Source organism: Epinephelus fuscoguttatus, linkage group LG4 (genome assembly GCF_011397635.1).
Source record: "Epinephelus fuscoguttatus linkage group LG4, E.fuscoguttatus.final_Chr_v1".
Lineage (NCBI taxonomy): Eukaryota > Metazoa > Chordata > Actinopteri > Perciformes > Serranidae > Epinephelus > Epinephelus fuscoguttatus.
The window spans coordinates 14,062,226-14,086,810 of NC_064755.1; the positions used below are offsets into that span (position 1 = coordinate 14,062,226).

Consider the following 24,585-nt stretch of genomic DNA (forward strand, 5'->3'; position numbering starts at 1 on the left):
TACAATAATCCAGCCTTGAGGTAACAAAAGCGTGGACCAATTTTTCTGCATCTTTCGGTCAGGATAGGCCTAATTTTCGCAATATTACGCAGATGAAAAATGCAGTCCGTGAGGTTTGCTTTAAATGAGAATTAAAAGACAAATCTTGATCAAATGTTACTCCGAGGTTTCTTACGGTAGTGGCAGGGGCCAGAGCAATGCCATCTAGAGAAACTATGTCATCAGATAAAGAGTCTCTGAGTTGTTTGGGGCCAAGAACAATAACTTCAGTTTTGTCTGAATTTAACATCAGGAAATTGGTGCTCATCCAAGTTTTTATGTCTTTAAGGCAATTATGGAGTTTAGTTAATTGATTGCTTTCTTCTGGCTTCATTGATAAATACAACTGAGTATCATCCGCATAACAATGGAAATTTATAGAGTGATTTCTAATGATGTTACCTAACGGAAGCATATATAGAGTAAACAGGATTGGTCCGAGCACAGAACTCATGGAACTCCAAAACAAACTTTAGTACGTAAGGATGGTTCATTAACGCCAACAAATTGAAAACGATCAGATAAATAAGATTTAAACCAGCTTAGTGCTGAACCTTTTAAGCCAATTAAGTGATCCAGTCTCTGCAGCAGAATTTGATGGTCAATTGTGTCAAACGCCGCACTAAGATCTAATAAAACAAGTACAGAGACGAGTCCTTTGTCTGAAGCAATCAGAAGGTCATTTGTAATTTTAACTAGAGCTGTCTCAGTGCTATGATGCACTCTAAATCCTGACTGAAATTCCTCAAATAAATTATTATCCTGGAGAAAATCACACAGCTGGTCTGCGACTACTTTCTCAAGGATCTTTGACATAAAGGGAAGATTAGATATTGGTCTATAGTTGGCTAACACCTCTGGATCCAGGGTGGGCTTTTTAGTAGAGGTTTAATTACAGCTACCTTAAAAGACTGTGGTACATAGCCTGTTAATAAGGATATATTGATCATATCTAATATATGAGTGTTAACTATAGGTAAGACCTCCTTAAGTAGCCTAGTTGGGATGGGGTCTAAGAGACACGTTGATGATTTGGATGAAGAAATCACTGCAGTCAATTCTTGAAGAGAAATTGGGGAGAAGCAATCTAAATATATATTAGATTTTACAGCTGTGTTTGAGGTTAGATAGGTACTATCTGAGGGCAGGAGGTCATGAATTTTGCCTCTAATAGTTAGAATTTTGTCATTAAAAAAGCTCATAAAATCATTACTGCTAAGGGCTAAGGGAATACAAGGCTCAATAGAGCTCTGACTCTCAGTCAGCCTGGCTACAGTGCTGAAAAGAAACCTGGGGTTGTTCTTATTGTCTTCTATTAGAGCTGAGTAATAGTTTGCTCTGGCATTGCGGAGGCCCCTCTTATAAGTTTTGAGACTGTCTGTCCAGATTAAACGAGATTCTTCCAGTTTGGTTAATCGCCAATTCCTTTCAAATTTTCGCGATATTTGTTTTAACTTACGGGTTTGAGAGTTATACCAAGGAGCGAACTTTCTTTGCTTTTAACTTCTTTTTAAGAGGAGCTACAGAGTCGGCGTTGTTCAGAGCGAGCCTACGGTGCTATCAACAAAATGATCAATTCGGGAGAGGTTAAAGTCGGCACGGGAAACCTCTGTTACTGAAGGTATTGGTATTGAATTTAACGACGAAGTAATCTTTTCCTTAAGTTTTGCGACAGCACTATCTGATAAACATCTAGTATAGTAACTGTTGCTGAGTGGCGTGTAATCGAGTAAAAAGAAATCAAAAGTAATCAGATAATGATCCGATAGCGAGGGATTCTGTGGAAAGACTTTTAGGTTATCAATTTCAATTCCATACGTCAGAACTAGATCAAGGGTATGGTTAAAACAATGAGTAGGTTCATGTACACCCTGACTGAAGCCAATGGAGTCTAATAATGAGATAAACGCGGTAGCCAGGGAGTCATTATCAACGTCGACATGAATGTTAAAATCGCCTACAATAATAACTTTATCTGATTTAAGAACTAAACTGTAAGAGAAGGTACCCTTGATATTATTGTTTTTAAAACAAAAATCTCTAAGATTACAAGGACAAGATAGGAACAAGATTGAAAGGAGGGTGAAAAGGAGGAAGAAGATAAGCCATCGTCCATAAATGACTGCTTTTGCTACACTTTTGACATTTCTCGCTCTCGTCATTTGGAATGACAAACAAAGAGGAGCAGAAGGAGTGACCACGAAAAGATGCAGTACAGAGAGATGAATGGAGAATGGACACTTAGCAGCAGAGCAAGGGATGGACATATTAGAGAAAGTAACAAGCGGTGGAGCAAGGACCCCGAGAGCGAGAGGGAACAGAAGAGAAAGATGAAGTGGGACACAGAGATAAATGGCATGGAGCTTTGGAGAGGCTATAAGGGCTTGAGTTCCGTCTGGCATAGGGTTGTAACACTGCAGTCTCATCTTCCATGCTCTTTCAAGTGGGGAGTAGAAAGGCCGTCATTTTAGCTGCCATCCCATGGAAGCGCGCTCTCATTAAAGGTGACCCCATGGCAGCCGTCTGATCATGAGGCGCAGTGCAGGGGAACCGTTTACATCCTTGGCACACAGCGACAGAGCTGAGGCCCACAAAGGTGACATAGTGGTGACAAGCCTATGTGTGTTTGGGTAGGTGCAACACACACTGGCAAAAGAAAGTATTTAGACAGCCTTTAAGTATTTACACAGCGATACGTTGCTGTGGTGTCAGCTGTTCACCAGCTTGTTGGACTTGAAATGATGGAAACATGATTATAAGGTTAAAGTGCTGACTTTTAGCTTTAATGTGAGGGAGTTCACATCCAGAAGGGGGAAAGCGTAGGAACATCAAAATCTTAAAGCAGTCAGCACTTTATCCCTCTGTCTGTATGCTTAAGGGCTGATATTCAGTCATAATCCTGATGACAAACTTAGAGTTTTGTTTCCATTTTTTAAAGAAATTGTTTGACATTTTGGGAAATGCACATATTTTCCAGAACTTATTAGCTGATAGATATGAAAACTGAGACCACTGTCTGTACAATAAATATATAGCTGAGGGCAGTAACCAGTTAGCTTAACTTAGGGGGAAGAGTATAAAGAGAGAGAAACAACTAATTTGGCTCTGTCCAGAGGCGGCGAAATAGTCCAGCACATACCTCTGTACAGCACTTTGGTGTTGTAAGGATTAAACAAACAAAATGTTGCATGCTGATGTTAGACAGATGTTCTTCCCTTTGGACCAAGCCGAGCTGTTTTTTCCCCTTTGTTCCAGTCTTTACATAAAACTAAGCTTATCATTGGGTTTTGGCTCCGAGCAGTAAAGTGGTATCAATCTTCTTATCTGTGCATAAGTATATTTCTGTTTCTTTAAAGTAATTTCTATTTCTCTCACAGCCAGAAACCAGAGAAGGAAGTCTCAAATCTGTGATGTCATCAAGTATTAAGTCTGGAGCTGCTCCACAGACAAACCAGGGCGCCTGGTTTTGTGGACCCACAATGTTTTTTTGTTTTTTAAATACCCAAATGAGTGTTCTCAGATCTGAAACTGAAAACGTACACTCCCCTGGGTGCTCTCAGTGTCATTTACAACTAACATCTTTTCCAATGCAGTGTCTGTGGAGCAGCTCCAGACTTTATACTTGATGACAACACAAATTTGAGTTTTAGCACTATAGTTTTTGGATTTGGGAGTGAGTTCACGTTTGCTAATATTTTTTAACCATAGGAATACCATTTATGAATTTAAAATGGGCGTAGTTCCTCTTTGAATAATGTATACTGTGGTCTTCCCTAATCATCTGTCAGGAGTGTTAAGATAGACTTATCAATAGACCCTTTTCAGAACAGACATTTTGACATAGCAGCAGGGCATGAATGATGGCTGCACTCCACTAAGGAGAGGTCCTGTGCATGCTGCCTCACTGGGATACTTAATGGAACAGAGCCATCCTCAATGTTACTAATTCTACCTTTGCTATTCCTGCCAGGTCAAAATGTCTGCTCTGAAAAAGTCTAAATGCTGTGAATCTTTATTAAGGCATTTTGTTATAAAGTACAAAACTTTATAAAGTCCAATGAAGTTTTGACAATTTTGGTTTATTATTTTATCACGATCCTCTGTCTTACATCTGCTCAACTCAGGATCTGCAAAGATCTTCAAGGTCTTTGACTCTTGATGCCATTTCTTCTGTGCTATGTGAATTTAACATGCGTTTTTTTGTGTTTCTTTTTTTAACCTGCCCGTTCCTGTTGCTGGGGTGCCTGTGGATTGCTGCTGGCAACGGCAGTCTCATGTGAGTATATCTATCCAAAAAGTCCATGGGTCAGATCACTCCTGTCTGAGAGAATAGGATTGTTATCCAACTAACTTGGCAGCACTCCTGAAAAACACCACTGTACTGTACTGTACTGTACAGTGGTGTATGAGGCCATTTCACAGCGGTTGGTTCTAAATCCACCTCATATGGCCTCGCGACGACAACACTCATCTGCATAACATTCACACTTAATTATTAAGGAATGGAGTTTTTATATTTATTTAGCTGTTCCACTTTCCTTATCTGAAAGGAATCCTACCATGCATTAACAAGTGGTCACAGCAGGCCTCCAATGCTTGGGGAGATGATGCTAACTTTCTTTCCAACTGATGAAATCAAATCAAAGTCTTGTCTGATATACATTTTTAATTGCTAGCTATCAGGGATTTTGCATCACCATTCAAGGCGCAGCAAGCTCCTTTTGCTCAAATGTATAACAACAAATTCTAATAATGATACGGGTTTTTCTGTACAGTGTGCCTTCAAAAAGGGAAAAAAAGTAGAAGCTGCGTTTCACCAATTCTTTGCCTCAGGAAACAGGCTTACCCAGAATTAAATGAGGAAAAGCTTACAGTTGTTTGAGTTGTTGATGTCTGTGTGCGTGTGTGTGTCTGCAGGTGATTTCAACAGAGAAGTTAGGGAACCATATCTTCCGTCTGACGGGCCCCGGCGCTGACCAGGATCCCAAAGGTCTCTTCACCATCGACATAGACACAGGAGTCGTGTCAGTCAGCCGCTCACTGGACCGGGAGGCCATTGACTCATACCAGGTCAGTGTGTGTGTGTGTGTGTGTGTGTGTGTGTGTGAGCCTTTAGATGTGGTGTTTATGATGTTTGTGTGTATGTTCTTTTCTTTCCTTTCCAACCACCTGGGCTCTCTTTCTCTGACACAGTTATTATTTCCTTGTCAGTTTTTTCCCGTGTTACGTAGTTTCTCTTTTGTTCACTGATTATTACATTTTCACTTGGTCACATTATTCATAAGAATCTGTAGTTCAATGAAATTTTACTTTGATCTATCTCTTTCAAATTTAGTATATGTTCAGCATACTGACATATGGACACAATAACAGGAAATCAAAGGTCATGAAGGAGCACTTCGATTTTGTAACAATTATACAGATATTGGCAGTGTCATCTGGGAATGGCTGGGCTTTGCATTTTGTCAAGGCTGAATGATTCTATCAGTTAAAAGTTGGTGGCTTCCTCTGCGATAAAAGAACATTAGTGCCTGTTTGAGGTGACTGCCGAGTTTGGTGCCCTCAGGGTTGTCTGCCTGACGAAACCATTTCCCCTGTAACTGAAAGGAAGAAAGGGGCAGAGAAAATCTACTTTTTAAGTCAGTCAATTGATCTTATCCTGTTTTCTGAAACCAGACGTGAGTGCGGGTGTTCAACTGGATGCAAGCTGTTGATAAGCTAACTGGCTTTTATAAAAACTCAGAAATAATTCACTCTGTAAATACCAACAGATGTGAGAGGAGAGCAGGCATGAGACAAATAGAGTGGAAGGCTGAGAGGGGCAAACACTTACTCACCACATTTCTTTAGTCTTTATCTTCTTTGGTATCACTGCTAACTATAGCATGCATGGTGCAGCCAGGACATTGGCTTTCAGTGGTTACGGTCTGATTCAGGCATTAACTGCGCATCGCTATATCCCATGAATAATCTGCTTAGCAGAGAATAGTCTGCTAAAAAAACATATGACATCAGCTCATGCCTTCCTTCATAAATGAATAATGTGTTGCCTTGAAAATGGAAGGAAATGATGACCCAGTAATTGAAGCAGTAGCCCCTTTTACACTGCCAGATTTCCGCGAATGTTGGGCCATTTTGCCGGCAAGCTGCAGGCGTTTACACACACAGAGCCGGATTGGCGAGTTGATCCGAGGTGCCCAATTTTCCGCCTCATAGGGTAGTCATATTGGCGAAACCTTTTTGGTTTAAAAAGAATGAGGCGTCTTTCTGCCATGGGAGGAGCTGTTGATGACTTGTGGGAGGAGCTGTTGATGATGCCGCTTGTGCGACCCACTGGCGGTGGATAAACAGGAAACAGCTGATAGCAGGAATTAGCGAGCAGCTAGTAGCAAGAGGGAAACACAAACCTGACAGACACTGTAAAGATGAGCAACTGGGGAGACAAAGAATTGTGCACCCTCCTTGTCCTCGCAAACGAAGAGGCCATTAACCATCAAGTGACAGGAACGGTGAAGGACGGGCTGACTTACGAGAGAATCACCGAAGGACTGACCAGCTGCAGCTTCCCTCGGAGCAAGGCTGTTTACATCACATGCTGAGCTACACGTTTTGTTACTTGCTCACGCCTCCTATTGCCCCGAAAAAGGCGCATTCTGTATGAACAAAAGTAGGCAGGCGGCATTTCGCTGCACTCCCTGATGTTGTTTTTATACTGCCAATGCTGAAAGAAGACTGATTGGACTTTCCTGCAAATTTGCACAATTCCTATTTAAAAAGGGCTTGTGTTTCTTGTTGGCAGCCCCCCTGTTGGCACCACACTGTGCCCATAACACTGTGAAGATCTGGGTTTACACAGGTGTCTCAAAGCATGTTTACATGCCACATTAACCCTTATGGCAACGAGTCAGGTGTAAACCATGGGCTGCCCTTATTAATTCAGAGTTTTGTTAATTCAGAGTTTTGACATGTATGTTCAAGCAATGAAAAGTGGTGTGGATGAGTCTTCATTAAAGGTGATACTCAGCATTTTAAGGGTTTGGGTTGTGGTGCCTTTTTTATAGCCTTGCCAAAAGCAAAAGCACAGGATCAAAAGTGCAAGCAATGGGTTAAAAAGTGTGTTTATCGGCTTTACCATAAGCTGCAGTTGTCTGGCTAACTAGCTTACCACTAACAGGGATGGCCAAGGGTTATTTTTACGGCACTCATCATTAACTACCTACATTCTTTCATGTGTTTACAGGTACATAAAGACCCTAGGTCTTGACTGTCACATTGCCAGTCCTGCATGCAAGGCTAATGTTAGTGACTTTGTCCAGTTCAGTATTGAATTTGGGAAATTTTTGCTACAGCAACCCCAGGAAGAGCTCATTTATGCACCCTTTATGTATGAAAATTGTTCACTTTATTTCAAACATTGTAATCATCACTGCCCACAAACTTTGATGCATTTGTTATGCTGAAATAGATCATGCACTAGATGACACCAGAGAGCAGAGTTAAAAGTTTCTGACAACAACAAACGTGGCAAAGGTGGAGGAAATATGCCCTCACAGTTTCCAGTGGTACTGCTCCATTTTGTCAGTATCCGTAAGCATTTAGAAAACGTGTACAAATACAGACAAAATGAATGCAGTGTATGGACAGAAGGCTGCATCGGTGTCCATATACATATCTCACAATGAAAAATGAGAACCTATCCAAGCTGCCATTGGGCGAGAGGCGGAGTACGCCCTGGACAGATCGCCAGACTATTGCAGGGCTTACTCATAGAGACAGACAACCATTCACGCTCACATTAACACCAACAGGCAATTTTAGAGTCACCAATTAACCTGTATGTCTTTGGATTGTGGGAGGAAACCGGAGTACCTGGAGAAAACACAAGCTGACACGGGGAGAACATGCAAACTCTGCACAGAAGGTCTCCCTTTACTTGGTTGCAGTCTTGGCACTGGATGCCACTAAATCCCATGCACAAGACATTTAAGAATCGTTTTGCAAGTGTCTGCTAGTACAAGAAGTCAGCGTGAAGATATTAAAATGTTACGTCAGAGACAGCATTTTCAAACTCTTTAAATGCAAGCTCAATAAACTAACATCTGCCTGTTGGGTTTTTTAGCCAGCAGAATTAATAGAAACCAGCTAGAAATAAACAATATGCTTTTGTGTGCTACTGTGTGTAACTACTCGGAAACACACACTTCACACCTGCACAGATGTTGTCAGTTCCTCAGGCTGATTAGACTCCACTCCAACCTGGAGGGGAGTGGAGATGTGCTGGGAATAGTATGATGCCACGGAAGTCAAGGTGTTAATAATAATGAAAAAGGTGCAAATTGCCCCATCCTTACAGGTCAAACAAAGAGCTAAAACAAGAGGTGAAAACATCTGGGTGTGTATGGACTATGGGTGTGTAGTGGTTTTAAAGAAAGTTGATTCTTGATTTTAAATAGCATGGTTCCTTGTTGATCCACCAAGAGGAACATCTAGAAAGAAATTGTTGATATTTCTAGGACTGTTCTCCTGAATTCAGTTGTTTCCTTTAAGCTGTACATTTGTGCTTCTTTCAAATACTTGCAGTATATTAATTTTAGACTTTAGGCAGATGCTTTTTTTCATTCTGTCAGTGTTGCTGCTGCTATAATTTAAAAAACAAAGATTACAAGCACACACATAGAGATTACACAAGCACAGACCTTCAAAGCAACCATGCTTATCTAATAGTTTTTTTCTAATATCCTCAAAGTGTCGTGGCAGCTCAGTGAAATGAAGTTTTTGGGTCCGCGTTGGCTATAACAAAAGTTGGTACATAAAACTCCGGGGAGGAAGACAAAGAGAGAATTGGGAAAGGGAACAACGAAGATGAGAGAGTAGGAGAGAATGAGGGTCTGGGGACCTTCTCCATAAAGATTTTACTGTGTTCAGTATGGAAAAGTTTAGCTCGGCACAGAGACATTTAATGACACAATGACTGAGCTGAATCGAATGCGAGGAGTGGGACTGAGAGAGAAAAGAAGCCAAAGGAGTGGCAGAAGTGAAAAATAGGAGACATCTGGAGAGCTTGCAACAAAATCCTGCACAGATCCAACAGACTTATAGATGCACTCAGTATCAGCATATTATTTATTAATTGATAGTATTTTAAGCTGGTAGATTGTTGCTGAATCATGACCTGGAAGACAATGTTATCTAAACACTATATATACATATATATATATATATATATATATATATATATATATATATATATATATATATATATATATATATATATATATATACATATGTGTATGTGTGTGTGTACACACACACACGTGGCTAGCAAGTCTATTGCAAGATAAGGGTGATTTATTAGAGCAGCTATCTACAGATTTTATTATTACCAAGTACATAACCTGTCCAAAAGTAGCTGATTCAACTTTGAATCCCCTATCTTCCCTTACTTAGTTGTTTCCACAGTGTGAAGGCTTCTGAACCAATATTAACCCTTATCTTTGAGTCATTTGTCTCTCTCCTGTTCGGCTTCTTTGCAGCCTCGGATGCTTCCTCTGTTTTTACAGAGAAGATTGTGTTCAAGCCTGTTATTCATTAAAACTATCTCCCTTAAAAAAAAATGGTTTCTCGGTACTTGGATTTTGCTGTTGATTTTAATATGCGACACTCTATGGTACCAAAATGATGGAAAACACATCTCATGTGACAGACACAGACAGATGCTTTATTAAAACTGTCAGTCACAAAGGTAGCAGGCAAGGAGTTAGAGCAAAGAGATTTAATATATTCAACTTGTCTCAACATCTAACAACAGTTCACCATGTAGATAACTTAAAATAATATTCATTTAATAAGAATAAGTCATGGATTTATAGTGGATAGTTTGATTATGTATCTACCTCCTGACCCTAGACTGAAATGTGTCGGCTTTCCAAAAGCCCTCTTGAGTGATTTTGCCCTCATTGTCTGATCATAAAAGCTCGGAGATTTAATTGAAGGCTTCAGTCAATGGCTTAATAATTCCATCATAGTGAAAAAACTGAACCGGTTTAATGTGCCATTGTTTCAATGACCTCCAGTGAATTAGCTTCTAACATTAATTATGCCTTCACTAATGATAATCATTATTTCCAACCTGATAGTTGTAATCCCTGAAGGCAAGCTGCTATGCCTCTCTATACACATACTGTACATGTCCATATGCACCTGCACACACACACGTTGTACACTCAGGCTTCGCATTCTCTTGCTGCTTTGCTTCCTCCCTTCCTTGTCCTTTCTCCCAACCAGGCCCGCGTGATATCTCGCTTTTTCTCCTCTTATCATAAGGAGATAATAAGTCTGTGTCCCCGTCATAACTCAGAACAAGGGTCTCCTATCAAATGCAGCTTTGCCTTTTTATCGATGGCCTAATGCTGTGTGCAGAATGAAGACTGCATCACTTTTATAATGCCCAGTGGTCCTCGCAGGCTGTCCCAGTCACATTCATTAATGGGTGTCTCCTGTTCTACTGTAGCTAATGGCTTGTGGGGGGATGAAACATTAAATATTCAGAGGTAGATTAAAATTACCATTACTCTAAAGGCATTTTATAGACAAAGTGATACAGGGAGCTCGGGGTCTTTCACTATTATATGGCAAAGCCTTTTTTATGTGTTAGATGTATCTGTTACTGTACATTCAAACCAACAGCAACCAGAGCTTCCAAAATGGCGGAAGTCATTCATTTTCAATGAGAGCCTGGCGACTTGGGCAACTTGGACGACCTGGTCATCAGCCACTCGTCTTGGCCGACCAAAGCGACCGGAGCGGTCTGGAGGGGAGTTAAAACTTGCTTAACTTTATGATAATGAGCTCTGACGCAGTTCAGCGACAACCAGTCGGAATGCTGATGTGCTTCGATGAAGCGGGTCCCAGAGAACAAGCCATGTAACTTTGGTTCCTACAGCACACTTGTTCCGACAAAGGATGTCGATGTTTATTACTTGCGTTCTCGCCCACTCAGTCCTTTATAATGTGTCGCTGTTTGGTTACAGAGACTAAAATAAAAAGAATGAGGCTTGGGACTGCGTTGTGGAGGTAGTTGGTTTGGTCTGGTGAGTTTTAAAGTGAGCGTAATGTTAGTAATAGAGGAGAGAATTGCAGGCTAATGTTACAACGTAGCATGCAAGTCTTCCTTGCTTGGTTTCTGTTTTCATTGACCAAACTTAACTTTCTTTTGGCCAACTATGAGCTTTTTGACTGGACAACAGCAAGCAGCAACTATACTGCTTTCAAGCCAGTAGTCTGCGCTGCGGCTCCTCTAAATTGACAAGCACGATCTTACATTTGAATGATTTACGTGATGAGCGACTAGAGTGACCAAAGCTGCCACAAATATTTTTGACAGTCGTGCTTCTTGGGCGTCCGCGAGAGACTTTGCCTCTTTGGAAGCTTCTGGTTTGAACGTACAGTTAAACAGCTGTCATAAATATTTTGATACTACATGAATACTACATTCCCCTAATGTCTATTTGTAAATCATTTATGCACACTGTGTTACATTGAATTTGCATGCCTCCATGATAAAGGAGGAACTCAGAAACGTGTTTGGTAAATTGAAGTCAGAAGGGTCTGCATTTAACGACAGCAAAATTATTTCAAAACATTTGTTCACAAACTCTCACAGAACTCATACAGTATAAACCAAGTCTTATTTATCCGGTCACATACTCCATACTTCTCCAACAGATTTCCGCGAAAACCTTAGTATTTAAAACTGAACTGAAAATGAAACTTATCTATGCTCTTTTCAAAGCAAGACTCCATTGACAAAAAACAGTAATTTAGCTTGCTGAACACCGGAGTTGCTGGTCTACCACTGCCTGAATACGTTTATTTGTGTTATTGTGTGTAACTGTGGTGTTTTACAGGGTCACAAAAAGTCACACAATAACACAAACAAACTGGCAATCCAGGCAGCAGTAGACCAGCAATTCCCATATTCAGCAAGGTAAAATGTCTGTTTTTGTCAGTGGAGTCTGGCTTTGAAAAGAGAGCACAGATAAGTTTCACTTTCAGTTTGGTTCCCTACTGGAAAGGGCTGTCTGTTTAGGAAGTAATGAGCATACAACTGGATGAATGAGACTTGGATTACACTGCATGAGTTGTGGGAGTGTTTGTAAACTTAAGTTTGATATAAATTTGCTTTTGTTAACACGGACCCCTATGACTTAAAGTCATCAAGAATATGCTCTATTTTTGGATTCTTTGTTCACTGTGAAGGCATGCAAGGTAAACACTTTTCTTCCCCGAATTCAATGTAACACTGGGAAAAAAGCTAGTGAAGCCATAACAACTCTTTAAAGTGATACAATGGTACGTCAGTGTTGTGTTTCTTCTACCCCCAAAAGGCCACAAAACACTAGTTATTGCAGGTTTCGATATACATCAGTGCTCTGCAGGTAAATGTGCATTTAAGCCTTGAGACCCTAACATGTCACCTTACAACTGGTCATACTAACACACTAATATGTAAGATGTTTTAAGCATATAAATCTCCAATCCCTTATGTTTTTGAAGTAACATTTGAAGAGAAATGTCAGTAAATGTCAAGTCATTATCGATAAAGGCACGTAAAAGCACACCGTCATGTTTCTTGTCAAAGCACATCTTTAAGATATACAGTGGATATTGTTTTGGATATTACATTTTTCTCTCCTCAGTGTGTCTCCTTAGAGTGTGGCTCCTCATGTCCAGGGTTATATGTCAACCTTGTGTCTGTGCAGCCAGCTGCTAGTCATACAGAACCTCTGGCAGTGTTCTGCTTAAGACTCCATGCCTTCCCTACATCCCTTGGTGTGGACTCTTACTGAAGTGCCCTTGTCAGTAAACAGCAATGCAGGGCTGTTGTACTCGAGTCAGGTCTTGAAGCCTCTTTATAGAAGTCTTGCACTTGTCTTGGTCGAGTGCCTTGTTGGATTCGGAGCTGTTTTGGTTGGCTTCGCACACAGTCTCTCATCCAACGCCACTGTGTTTTACACAAGCAGAGAGCACTAGCTAAGCTACACTGAACAAAAATAAAAACGCAACACTTTTGTTTTTGCTCCCGTTTTTCGTGAGCTGGACTCAAAGATCTAAAACTTTTTCTATGTACACAAAAGACCATTTCCCTTGAATATTGTTCATGAATCTGTCTTAATCTGTGTTAGTGAGCACTTCTCCTTTGCCGAGATAATCCATCCCACCTCACAGGTGTGGCATATCAAGATGCTGATTAGACAGCATGAATATTGCACAGGTGTGCCTTAGGCTGGCCACAATAAAAGGCCACTCTAAAATGTTCAGTTTTATCACACAGCACAATGCCACAGATGTCGCAAGTTTTGAGGGAGCGTGCAATTGGCATGCTGACTGCAGGAATGTCCACCAGAGCTGTTCCCCGTGAATTGAATGTTCATTTCTCTACCATAAGCTGTCTCCAAAGGCATTTCAGACAGTTTGGCAGTACATCCAACCAGCCTCACAACCACAGACCACGTGTAACCACACCAGCCCAGGACCTCCACATCCAGCATGTTCACCTCCAAGATCGTCTGAGACCAGCCACCCGGACAGCTGCTGCAACAATCAGTTTACATAACCAAAGAATTTCTGCACAAACTGTCAGAAACCGTCTCAGGGAAGCTCATCTGCATGCTCGTCGTCCTCATTGGGGTCTCGAACCTGACTGCAGTGACTGCGGTTTCCATTTGGCCTGGTCTTGGACTTGACTTGGACTTAAGTTGGTCTTGACTACAGCCCTGCAGCAACGTTTCAATGTTCTGTTGTACAGGGAGCCAAGGTTGTATTGAACAGACCCTCCACCTCCCTTATTTCCCTCTCTGCCCTATTTTACAGTATGATGATGATTGATTGATATTGGCAAAGAAATGCTCCACCTTTCCCACAAGGTCATTGTATACCAAAATGATATTGCCAACAGCTTTTGAAAAAATTAAATCAATAAGGTTGACTGGCTTTGTATCTAAATGCAGTGGTCAGAGTTCTGGAGGCTCAGCTTGAAATATATGGATGCAGACACCATGGCAAGTTAAAGTACAAACTAAGCAGAACTTGGGAAATGCATTTAAGAAAAGCACAGTCTAACTTCAGCATAACAACAGCAAGGGGTCAGCTCAAGACAGATGGGACAGCTGGGAATTCTAAATAGGCTATTATGGGAACAACAAGCGAGGCAAACAAACAAACAAACAAACCCCTGACAAAGTAAACATTTGCTGTGGAAGAACAAACAGACCAGATCAGCTTGGCCACATGTTCACAAGGATTTAATGTCAAACATTATTTTCTTATTAAGCTCAATTAGGGTGAAAATGAATGTTAATGAGATGGAAAATGGAGAGGAAGAGAGAGGAGAGGCGTACGGGGCTTATCACTGCAGTTATGACAAACTCGGGTCGGGTCGAGAGTGCCGGGGAAGAACCCTAATTGGCTTAGAACAGAGGAAGGATAGAACGTGAAGTGATAAATAACAGTCTTGTTTACACAGGTAGAAGGATGACCCTCAGTAATGCAGGTCATCACAACAATAAGTGTGGTGAGTCTTTTGTACGTGCTTACCTTGAAGATGCTGAAATTTAAGGTGGACAAAAAGCATACAGACACAAATAGTGCCGTGGGCATGATTTTTAGGTGAAAAGTTGACTCTTTCTTGTGATTCCCACACAGAGTAAACTCTTAACTTCGACAATAGCCAGTTATACTAATAAAATCCAAAGAAACTGTGGTTGCAGCCACAGATATTTGAAATAATATGATGTAAATAGGGATCTGTTATGCTAATTTTCAGGTTCATACTTGTATTTTGGGTTTTTACTCTACCATTTTCCTCATATTGTCTGTAGCAGAACAACTGTATTCACCCTCTGTGTGAGAAGGTGCTGTGATAGTGTTTCTTTTTAAGCCCAGTCTGATCTGATTGGTCAGTGTTTCCAGGTCATCTATATCTGCGCTCTCACGGTTTATGCACCTTCACTACAGCCAGGGAATGACTGCAAATGAGCATAACTGTACTTTCTAACATGAAAAATAAACAATGAAAGCCTCTAATCAAAGTCTTAACAACCTGAAATGTTCCAGCAGGAATAAGATCCAAAATCAGGGAGAAATGAACAACATCTGCAACCAAGATTACATGTTTCCCTGACGTTAGCATGTTGCTACAAGTAGCAGTGCACTTGCAGCCGGTGTATCACTGTAACGCAGTATAGTGGCACTTTCTACTGTGAATAATCAGCAATAATCACTTCTTTACCAAAATCTACACAGCTGGACATGTTCCAGCAGGAGTTTGATCAGAAATCGGGGTGAACCTAACAACATTGACATCCAATATAACCTTATTTCCCTGACATTAGCATATAGCTACATGTAGCAGTGTTTTTGTAGCCAGTGCATGACTGTAATAGAGTTAGTGGCACTTTCTACAGTGGAAAATCATCAATAAATACTTCTAAACCAAAATCTTAATCTTAATTTGGGGAGAATTAACAATATCAGCACTCAAGATGTCATGTTTCCCTGATGTCAGTATAGAGCTGCATGTAGCAGTGTAGGTTTCGTAATGTAAACACTTGCAGCATTGAGCTTGGAGCAGATGACCACAGAACAACATTCATCACAAGCTGACCGTCAATTGTCTCAAAAGTAGAATACATTATAAGAAACAGAGTATTCGAAATGGTCGGGGTGCTGAGGTTTTTGCTCACAGGGATTACTTTTACATACGTTTACTACGCTTGAAACTTTTGCCACATTTTAATATGAACATCTGACATTGTAACATCACATATATTGCAGAAAATGAGGAAAATCAAGACTTTACATGTCTAAAAAATGTATCTTAATCCCAATGTTTGATGTTGGTTAGGTCTTTGATTTACCTTCTTTGGCCCGTCGGCCTGCACCTTGCAGTAGAAAGTGGCATCCCCTCTTGTGATGTCCTTTGACAGCAGATCTAAAAGGCACCATACTTTGCCCCCTATGCTCTACCTGTCAAGCCACAGTACACAGTGACAAAGGAAGGGCTCATGAAAAGCCATATGGACCTATCTCTTCTCTGCAAAGGCCAAGCTGTGAATTGACAGCTGTTTTGAATTTTAGATTTTTATATATCTCAGCTTTCAAAAAAGTGTGCAAAGCTGTCCCCTCAAAACAGTTTTGTTAAGTTGTCAAACTGCAGAGATAAAGCAAACATTTTTACTTATATTTACCTATTTTTGACAGAATAGACATCAGACAGTGGCATTCCTGACAGATCACTTCCATAGAAATGACTCTGGCTTCTGACACTGACTTTCTTTATATTTTTTGTTTGTTTTGTTTTTATTTCGTAGAAAGCAAGTTAAGGCTAACATTATTAGAATATTCATAGTTAAATTATGCATGCAAGGTCTTAAATGCAATTTTGCATGCCAATCAAAGCTGAAGTGACTGTTACACAATTTGGAGGCCACTTTTATTATATTAGATTTGCAAGCTGAGAACAGGTTTGACATTGTGGACATAAACAGAAGTCTGCATCATTATTCACAAACAGAATTGTGAAAACAAATAACATACATCTCAAAAGCAAGTTAAGATCAACAGCTGCCTCCAGCTGTGGCATGCAAAAACATAGTTGATTTGCACATACATACTTTAATCTGTTCAAACATATATGAATGATATTTGCATGAATAATATTTGACCACAGAGACTACATTTCAAACACAGCTTGACATGACCCATGCACATCATAGGGCATGCCAATCAAACTGTCAACATTGAAAAGCTGACTGTTTCCCACTAATAAGCTGCTTGCTGCTGCTTACATGTTGCACAGTGGTGTGAAGTACAAGAGTTAATAGTGTGAATGGGGAATAAGGGATCTGTTGACAGCTTGCTGGTCATCTCCTCAGTCACTAATACTCCTGAAATATACTTCCCCACTGCTGGTGTGCTCTATGTCACCCCAGTACATTTTGTCTAAAAATAACAGATAACGTTTTAATCCCCTCTTTACACACAGCGCACATACAGTGCAAAGATGCTAGTTAAAGCATTTCAGGGCAGGTCCTTGCAGATATGTATTAAATTCCTAACAGTGTAAGCATTAAATTGCTTTAGGCTTTTTATTTTTGCAGACATACAGAACAAATGATTCCGACAATTTGCTAATTTGGTGACTTTGCAGGATTTCATCCTTATACCTCGCAGCACGAGGCACAGATCTCACGGATGCCTACACGGATTTGTTGTTTAATCAAATTTTACAGTCACTGCTCCGCTTTCTATCTGTCCTTCTGGCTTATACCTGCTCCACTGTGGTGGTTTTCCTCTGCTTAGGTGTCAGAGGAAGAGGATTTTTTGATTAATCCGTCATGTTGCTGAGGTGGAAGAATAGTGACTGTAGGTTAAAGTCCAAACATTTGACCCTTCTGGCAGGTGTATACTACACTGTGTGTTTGGTTGTGTGTGTGTGTCTGTATGTATACCTACGTGTGAATGTGTGTGTATACATTTACATATATATTTTTGGATACTCTTGCTCTTCTTTATATATGTCTTTATGGATGCTATTATGCTTTTGTATTATGTAGCCCACGAGGCCTAACCTAGTCTAACTCACAGGATGTAGACTCCAGGAATAAGGCCGCCATTGGCCTCCAGTTTGAGATGGAACTTTCCTCTTTTCCACAATCTGCATGTTACCATTGTCAAAATACCTGTTGTTACATGAAACACGGCTGACACATGACTGACGCAACCTTCGTCTGAGTTGATTTGGCAAATCTTTTACCTCTGGCAGCAGCATGCGCCAGTGACATTGACTTGACCAGTGTACCGATCCATTCCACTTCACACAAGCTTCTCTGATATTGGTTTCAGCAACTTTCTGCAAGAGCCACATACAGCTATGAAAGCTACATTATAGGCAGGGCAGTGGAGATCAAATTATGGTTGTCTATTTACGTCACATCACATGGTCAACATATGTTTCGTTGATGTTTTTTGTGGTATTTTCTTTTGTGGGGATTCAGCCATTTTCAGGCCAAACAAGGGCAAAGCATTATCTCTTTCAGACCAACAATGTTTTTTTGACTGACACTCAAACAACGCAAATGTAATAAACCACTAAAAATAAAGAAAGAAAGAGGAGAAAACAAAAGATGAATACAGCGCTAGAGAAAGGCAGTGTGTGACAGGATAAGCAACAAAGTGTGAACATGTGCGAAGATGATCTGTGATACTTGCTTGAGGTATTACATGGTCTCAATTGATACCTAACAAGCAATCAGAAATTATGTTTTTGTCACCAGTATAAAGGAAAGGTATACACAACACTGGCCACTTTATTAGGTACACCTTGCTAGTACTGGGTTGGACCCTTTTTACCTTTAGAACTGCCTTTAGTCTTCATGGCATAGCTTCAGCAAGGTGCTGGAAACATTCCTCAGAGATTTTGGTCCATATTGACATGATAGCATCACACAGTGGCTGCAGATTTGTCTGCTGCAAATCCATGATACGAATCTCCCATTCCACCACATCCCAAAGGTGCTCTATTGGATTGAGATCTGGTGACTGTGGAGGCCATTGGAGTTCAGTGAACTCATTGCCATGTTCAAGAAACCAGTTTGAGATGATTTGAGCTTTGTGACATGGTGTGTTATCCTGCTGGAAGTAGCCATCAGAAGATGGGTACACTGTGGTCATAAAGAGATGGACACGGTCAGCAACAATACTCAGGTAGGCTGTGGTGTTTAAACCATGCTCAGTTGGTACTAAGGGACCCAAAGTGTGCCAAGAAAATACCCCCACACCATTACACCACCACCACCAGCAGCCTGAACAGTTGATACAAGGCAGTATGGATCCATGCTTTCATGTTGTTTACACCAAATTCTGACCCTACCATCTGAATGTTGCAGCAGAAATCGAGACTCATCAGACCAGGCAACTTTTTTCCAATCCTCTAGTGTCCAATTTTGGTGAGCCTGTGTGAATTGTAGCCTCAGTTTCCTGTTCTTAGCTGTCAGGAGTGCCACCTGTTCGACGTGTTGTTCGTTCAGAGATGGTCTTCTGCATACCTTGGTTGTAACGAGTGGTTATTTGAGTTCCTGTTGATTTTCTATCATCTTAAACCACTGTGACCTCTGGCATCAACAAGGCATTTTCGCCCAGACAACTGCGGCTCACTGGATATTTTCTCTTTTTTGAACCATCTTCTGTAAACCCTAGAGATGGTTGTGCTTGAAAATCAGCAGTTCTGAAACACTCAGACCAGCCTGTCTGGCACCAACAACTATGCCAAGTTCAAGGTTATTTAAATCACCTTTCTTCCACATTCAGATGCTCGATTTGAACTTCAGCAGATCGTCTTGACCACCAAAATGCATTGAGTTGCTGCCACGTGATTGGCTGATTAGCTATTTGCGTTAAAGAGCAGGTCAACAGGTGTACCTAATAAAAAGCTGGTGAGTGTATATTTGAAAGCAACGTTCACATGACTCCTCCACTGACAACACTGACTCCCTAAAGGGCTTACTGCTGGGAGTGTGGTCCACACTGTTTAACTAAATTAACACAGTTTTTCTATTTGCTGACAAAACAGCCACATGTAATGAATAATCTGGGGACAGTGTGCCTCCAGACAGTTTGACGAAAGAGAAAAGACTGCATTAAGAGGACCAGAGAAGAAAGAACAGTGGACCATGGGGAAGTGAATCGAGGCGGATGAGATAGGAGAGCAATGGGGGGATAATACGATGAATAAAAGAAGACTAATAAAAGAAAAAAAGCTTTTTTTGATTCTTAAAATGAACAATATATATTGTGTGTTCTGTACTAAAGTGTACACACATACACACCTGCACACTTCAACAGACATACACCACTGTTTCATACAGCAATCTCATGCTTCCCTCATTTACAGTAGGTGTAACGTTATGAGCCTGAGGCCTGAGACAGGTGAAGCCTGTTGTCCAAATCCCACTCCTGTTTTCTGCTTGGCTGGACTGTAATTTCCTGGGCTTTAGAGAGCAGGATACGCTGCCCTGCACACTGGAGAACAGGCCTGATGTGCACTTAGTCCCTGTATGTGGGCAAGAGATAAAGGACACACACATACTCACACCATCACACCACCACCACCACCACCACCACCACCACCTACTGCCTGAGCAAACAAACCTCTTGCTGCCATAATAGCTCTTACCTTTAAGAAGTAAAAGCACAATACTTTCATGCCACAAGGTCACACACCATTGCACTCCACTGATAATGCCACTGGTCTGTAATTTATTTCACATGCATTATTGTCTGGTTAACTCTGTTTGCAACAAGTTCTTCCTATGTCAGAGACAGTTTGCAGTATGTCAACTTTGCATCTTTAATTTGGTTTCTCAAATAACTGCTTTAGTTTTTTTATAATACATTTTCAAATGTAAGCAAACTTAAAAAAAAAGATTGAATGACAAAGAAACTATCTCTTAAACTCTTTTTACAGTGCAGCTCAGAGAGATTTTCCTCAAAGTTTTAACTTTTTTTTCTTGTTTTTAAGCCTTCCTTCAGGTCCGAATCACTCAACTCTGAGAGTTGTGTCACCATCCTGCTGTCCTTCCAGAAACCCCCTTAAACCCCTGCATACTGCTGTGCCCCTACTCCCAGATAACCTGATTAAACAGTGAGTGCCCTGTTGCTCAGCCTCAGGCATTACCGCTGCTAATTCAGCCTGTCCGCCGCCTGCTGAGGCACATGGCACAACCCCTAATGCACTCTGCTTCGATACCAGGGCAGCTCCACTTTCAGCTGCAGAGACTGGAGACAGACACACTCTCAGTTTTATCCACTAAAATGGCTGACATTGACCACAAAAGATGGGAAATGGACTGAAATGGGTCACTAGATTATTAGAGTCTACCCTATGAGAGGTACAAAAAGTAAATACGGTAAGAGACAAAGTCATGGCTGAGAATAATAGGCCATCTAAAAATGAATACACATCCATTATTTACCCACTTTAGTGACAGCTCAAAGTCATTTGCTCAGGTTTGTAGGATCACTAAACACACAGGAAGTTGCATCCAAAGTTTCATTCCAAGCTTTCCTCAAACTGTCAAAATAAACTACCTTTTATATTCCTGTGTACCTCAGCATTCTGCAGTGAGACATTTATGGTTACAATATGCTGTAACTTTTGACACATCGTAGAGCAAACCCCTTTCACTGAGAAAAATATAGGCTACTATAAGTTATGAATGTTTGGATCAAGTTCTTTTGGCCCACAACCAGATCCACATCCTTTCATACTGAGTATTTCCAGATACCAAATTCAATCCAATGCTTGATGCAACTCTTGAAATTTGCATAACATGATCAGCTGAATCATTTTATGGAAGACGTATCTCTCTTTAAAGTTGTTAGAACTTCAAAAACACTTGCAATTGTACAGAGTGGAGTTCCTTCCCTAAATATCTTTGGCCGAGTGCAGACAAGTACTTGGAGAGAGCACTCCCACCCTACAACAGAAAAGTTTAATTTTTATGAAGATACTCATGGAGTTTGTCATTTTAACTGGCAAAAGCAACAGTCAGCACCCTCTAAAGATTAGAAGCTGCTACCTAAATGTTTTGTATACTGCTCTTTGCCAAAAAGAAAGAGGGAGGCGAGATCTAACGCCAGGGCCACACTGCCCGCGGAAGCGTAGCACACCGAAATTCTCGCGCGCGCTGGAGCACCTCCGTTCACATCAGATGCGCATTTCTCCACGCCGTCGACAAGCGATTCTGCTCCCAGCTCTTGTTTTTCACTGCCTGGCTTGTCAGATTCGCTCGTGGCTCGCACAGAAAATAGACCAGACGCCGAACTGATCGCTGCAAATTGTGAGCCTGCCGCGGAGCTTCCCGGTGCGGCACAGCGCGGCGCGGCCAGTGTGGACGACACAGTCGGTTAACATGGGCGCCAAAAGGAAACTGCCTTCTCTTCTCGGCGCTTCGAGGCTATTCGCGGCGCTTCCGCGGGCGGTGTGGCCCTAGCGTAAGATTCAATACCAGATCTGTCAAACTGGATTCAATAACAGAGTTTTGTGAATCTGTGTATTTTTTACCCACCCAGATGTCACAACTCAGTCACTTGCACCAGTAAACCTAAACCATTTATTACATTTGCACATTTTGCACATACAAAGGAGAGCAGCTCTGCAACACTAGCAGGCTGAGATGGACAAAACACAGACGGTTACGACAAGGAAAGGATCAGCATTTTAATCAGATTCATTTCAGATGATACGGTCTAGAATGTCCTAATCTGGGCTTGGGGCATCACTAAATTTGTTCAAACCAATTGTACTTTCAGTCATTATTACACTGATTTAAACCAGACATTTAGTTCTGAAATCATCGTCAAGGTTTTGTATGCTGCTGCCACTGGCTAACTCTTTGTGCTGTGCCTATATGATGGTTACCGTTGCTTTTGGGGTGGCGTCACTGCGGAAATGTAACCTCCACCTTCCGGTTTGTCCCCGGTTTACACCATTAGCTTGTCAGCACCATTACTGTTGTTTTGGCTGTTTATGGAGTTAGCACTGTTAGCTGCTGTGTACACAAAATAAATCAGTAATGTACATTATGACCAGATGTACAGTAGAGTCAACACGTTCTCATCACAAGATGTCACATACTGCCGCTTTGTCAGTGGCCTTCACATCTACATGTTACGCTTTCGCGTCAGCTGTTGACGTTCGTTGTTGATGTCAACAAAGGCACATGGTTGGGTTAAGCCAATAAAAGGTTGTGGTTAGATTGTGAAAAAACATCTTGGTTTAGCATTTGGGATGCAAACACCAGGCTTCTGGGTGAAAGTCCTTGGTATGTTGGACCCAACCACCAACCCTTCTACTCGCCCTATAGGGATTTTCCACCTCCTTATATTATGTCTTTACCAGCAGCATTTCAACCTGACACCATCCAGTGGCATATTGCACTGCTGCAATTGTTCCCATCCTGCCAACGGGCCGACGTATCATAACAATGCGAACAATTACATCTGGCCGCATTACATACTGAAGCCTCCTGGCCGCATACCATAACTGCCGCAAAAGGTGGCTTTTAGTGTCAGGTGATGCCAGAACACTGAAAAGCAGCAGCATTCAATGACTTCAGAATGAGAGCAGGCTGGTAGAGTGGAATTATAAAGTGTGATGAAAATTAAATGAACACACTGCATGAAACGTAAAGTTGTAATTTATTTTTCTTCATTTGATATCACAGAACCTCTTTCCTGTAAAAGCTCAGAAGATGTCATGTCGTATTTTTCAGCATGTGCTTTCAAGCAGATATGACAGTGTTTTTGTTTAAAGAGACAAATGAAATACCCATACAGTAATTGCACATAGCTGTCTTGCTGATGGCACAGTTCAGTCCTGAGTGCACCATATATAGGCCTCCTCAAAGGACAAATATAAAACATTACAAAAGAAGTGGTGGTGACAGTAGCAGACAGGTAAGCCTAGTTTTCCACCGACCCTCCAAACAGTACTTTCAGTGCCAGACAAAAGGAGATTGAATTATACCTTAGGAGAGGAGGGGGGCTATTTTGTACCATGATACACCAGGGAGAGCCTTTGTGACTCTTTCAACGCCTTTCAGAAGCAGGATTATTTTTTATCTTGCCAGACGGCCAGCTGAATGAAAGATCTTTTCTATCATTTTCTATCTTCTCTATACTTTTAACTCCCCCTCTCTTTCTCACCTTCCATCTTTTGTTCAATCTCTCTCCCTCCAAAGACCATCTATTTATATCTTCTTTGACATTCCAAGGGCTTCTTTTCTTTTGATGTAATGAGGAACATTTCAGATCAGTGACTCTGGGATAAGAGACAAAAAAAGAAATCCACACATAACGCAATCCAATATTCCAAAAGCAGTTTTGTTTGCTGAAGAGCACATTACCATTTTTTTTTTTTTTTTTTTTGGTCAAAAAATGTATCGTTTTGTGAAATCTTTATGTTGGTAACAACTTATAATAAGGATTTTAAAATCATTAACATAGGCTTTATAACTACAAAGATTTAGGGCAGGTTGCTCAAACATGGATTACATGAAAAAGCTATGCTAAGGTTTCATTTTCAATAAAAATTTCTATAAATGCAAGGTTCTGAGTGTAGGATGGGCTCGATTCATGTCTTAGAAATAATCCAGAGTGCTTGAAATCTTATTGCAATCATATTAGACTGCAATGATCATTTTTGGTGTCATGGGGCGTACCAAATTGAAACAATTTACTTACTGAGCTGAACATCCTGTACTAAACAATTTGGGACAAATGAATGTACCATTACACCTCTGTCGTAGACTTAGCTGTTGCCAAGGTTTAGTCCATATATTATAAGACATATCAAACACATTTTTGAGTGATAGCAGGGTCAAGTAAAGGGCCGCCCCCTGAAAGTTGAAGATTTGAATCATCTGCCGGAGACCCCACAGTCCACTCAGATCCTCCAAGTCAAGCAGTGTTTTTTTTTTTGTTTTT

At 41.0% G+C, this 24,585-nt stretch overlaps 1 protein-coding gene across 1 annotated transcript in view; it reads left to right on the forward strand.

Annotated features, from left to right (window-relative positions):
- Positions 1–24,585, forward strand: part of cdh13 (cadherin 13, H-cadherin (heart)) — a 460,534-nt gene that overhangs the window by 209,436 nt on the left and 226,513 nt on the right. The window contains exons 5-6 of the mRNA XM_049574962.1: positions 4,310–4,315; positions 4,957–5,109. Of these exons, the coding sequence (XP_049430919.1) occupies positions 4,310–4,315; positions 4,957–5,109 (159 nt within the window). The remainder of the gene's footprint in view (positions 1–4,309; positions 4,316–4,956; positions 5,110–24,585) is intronic.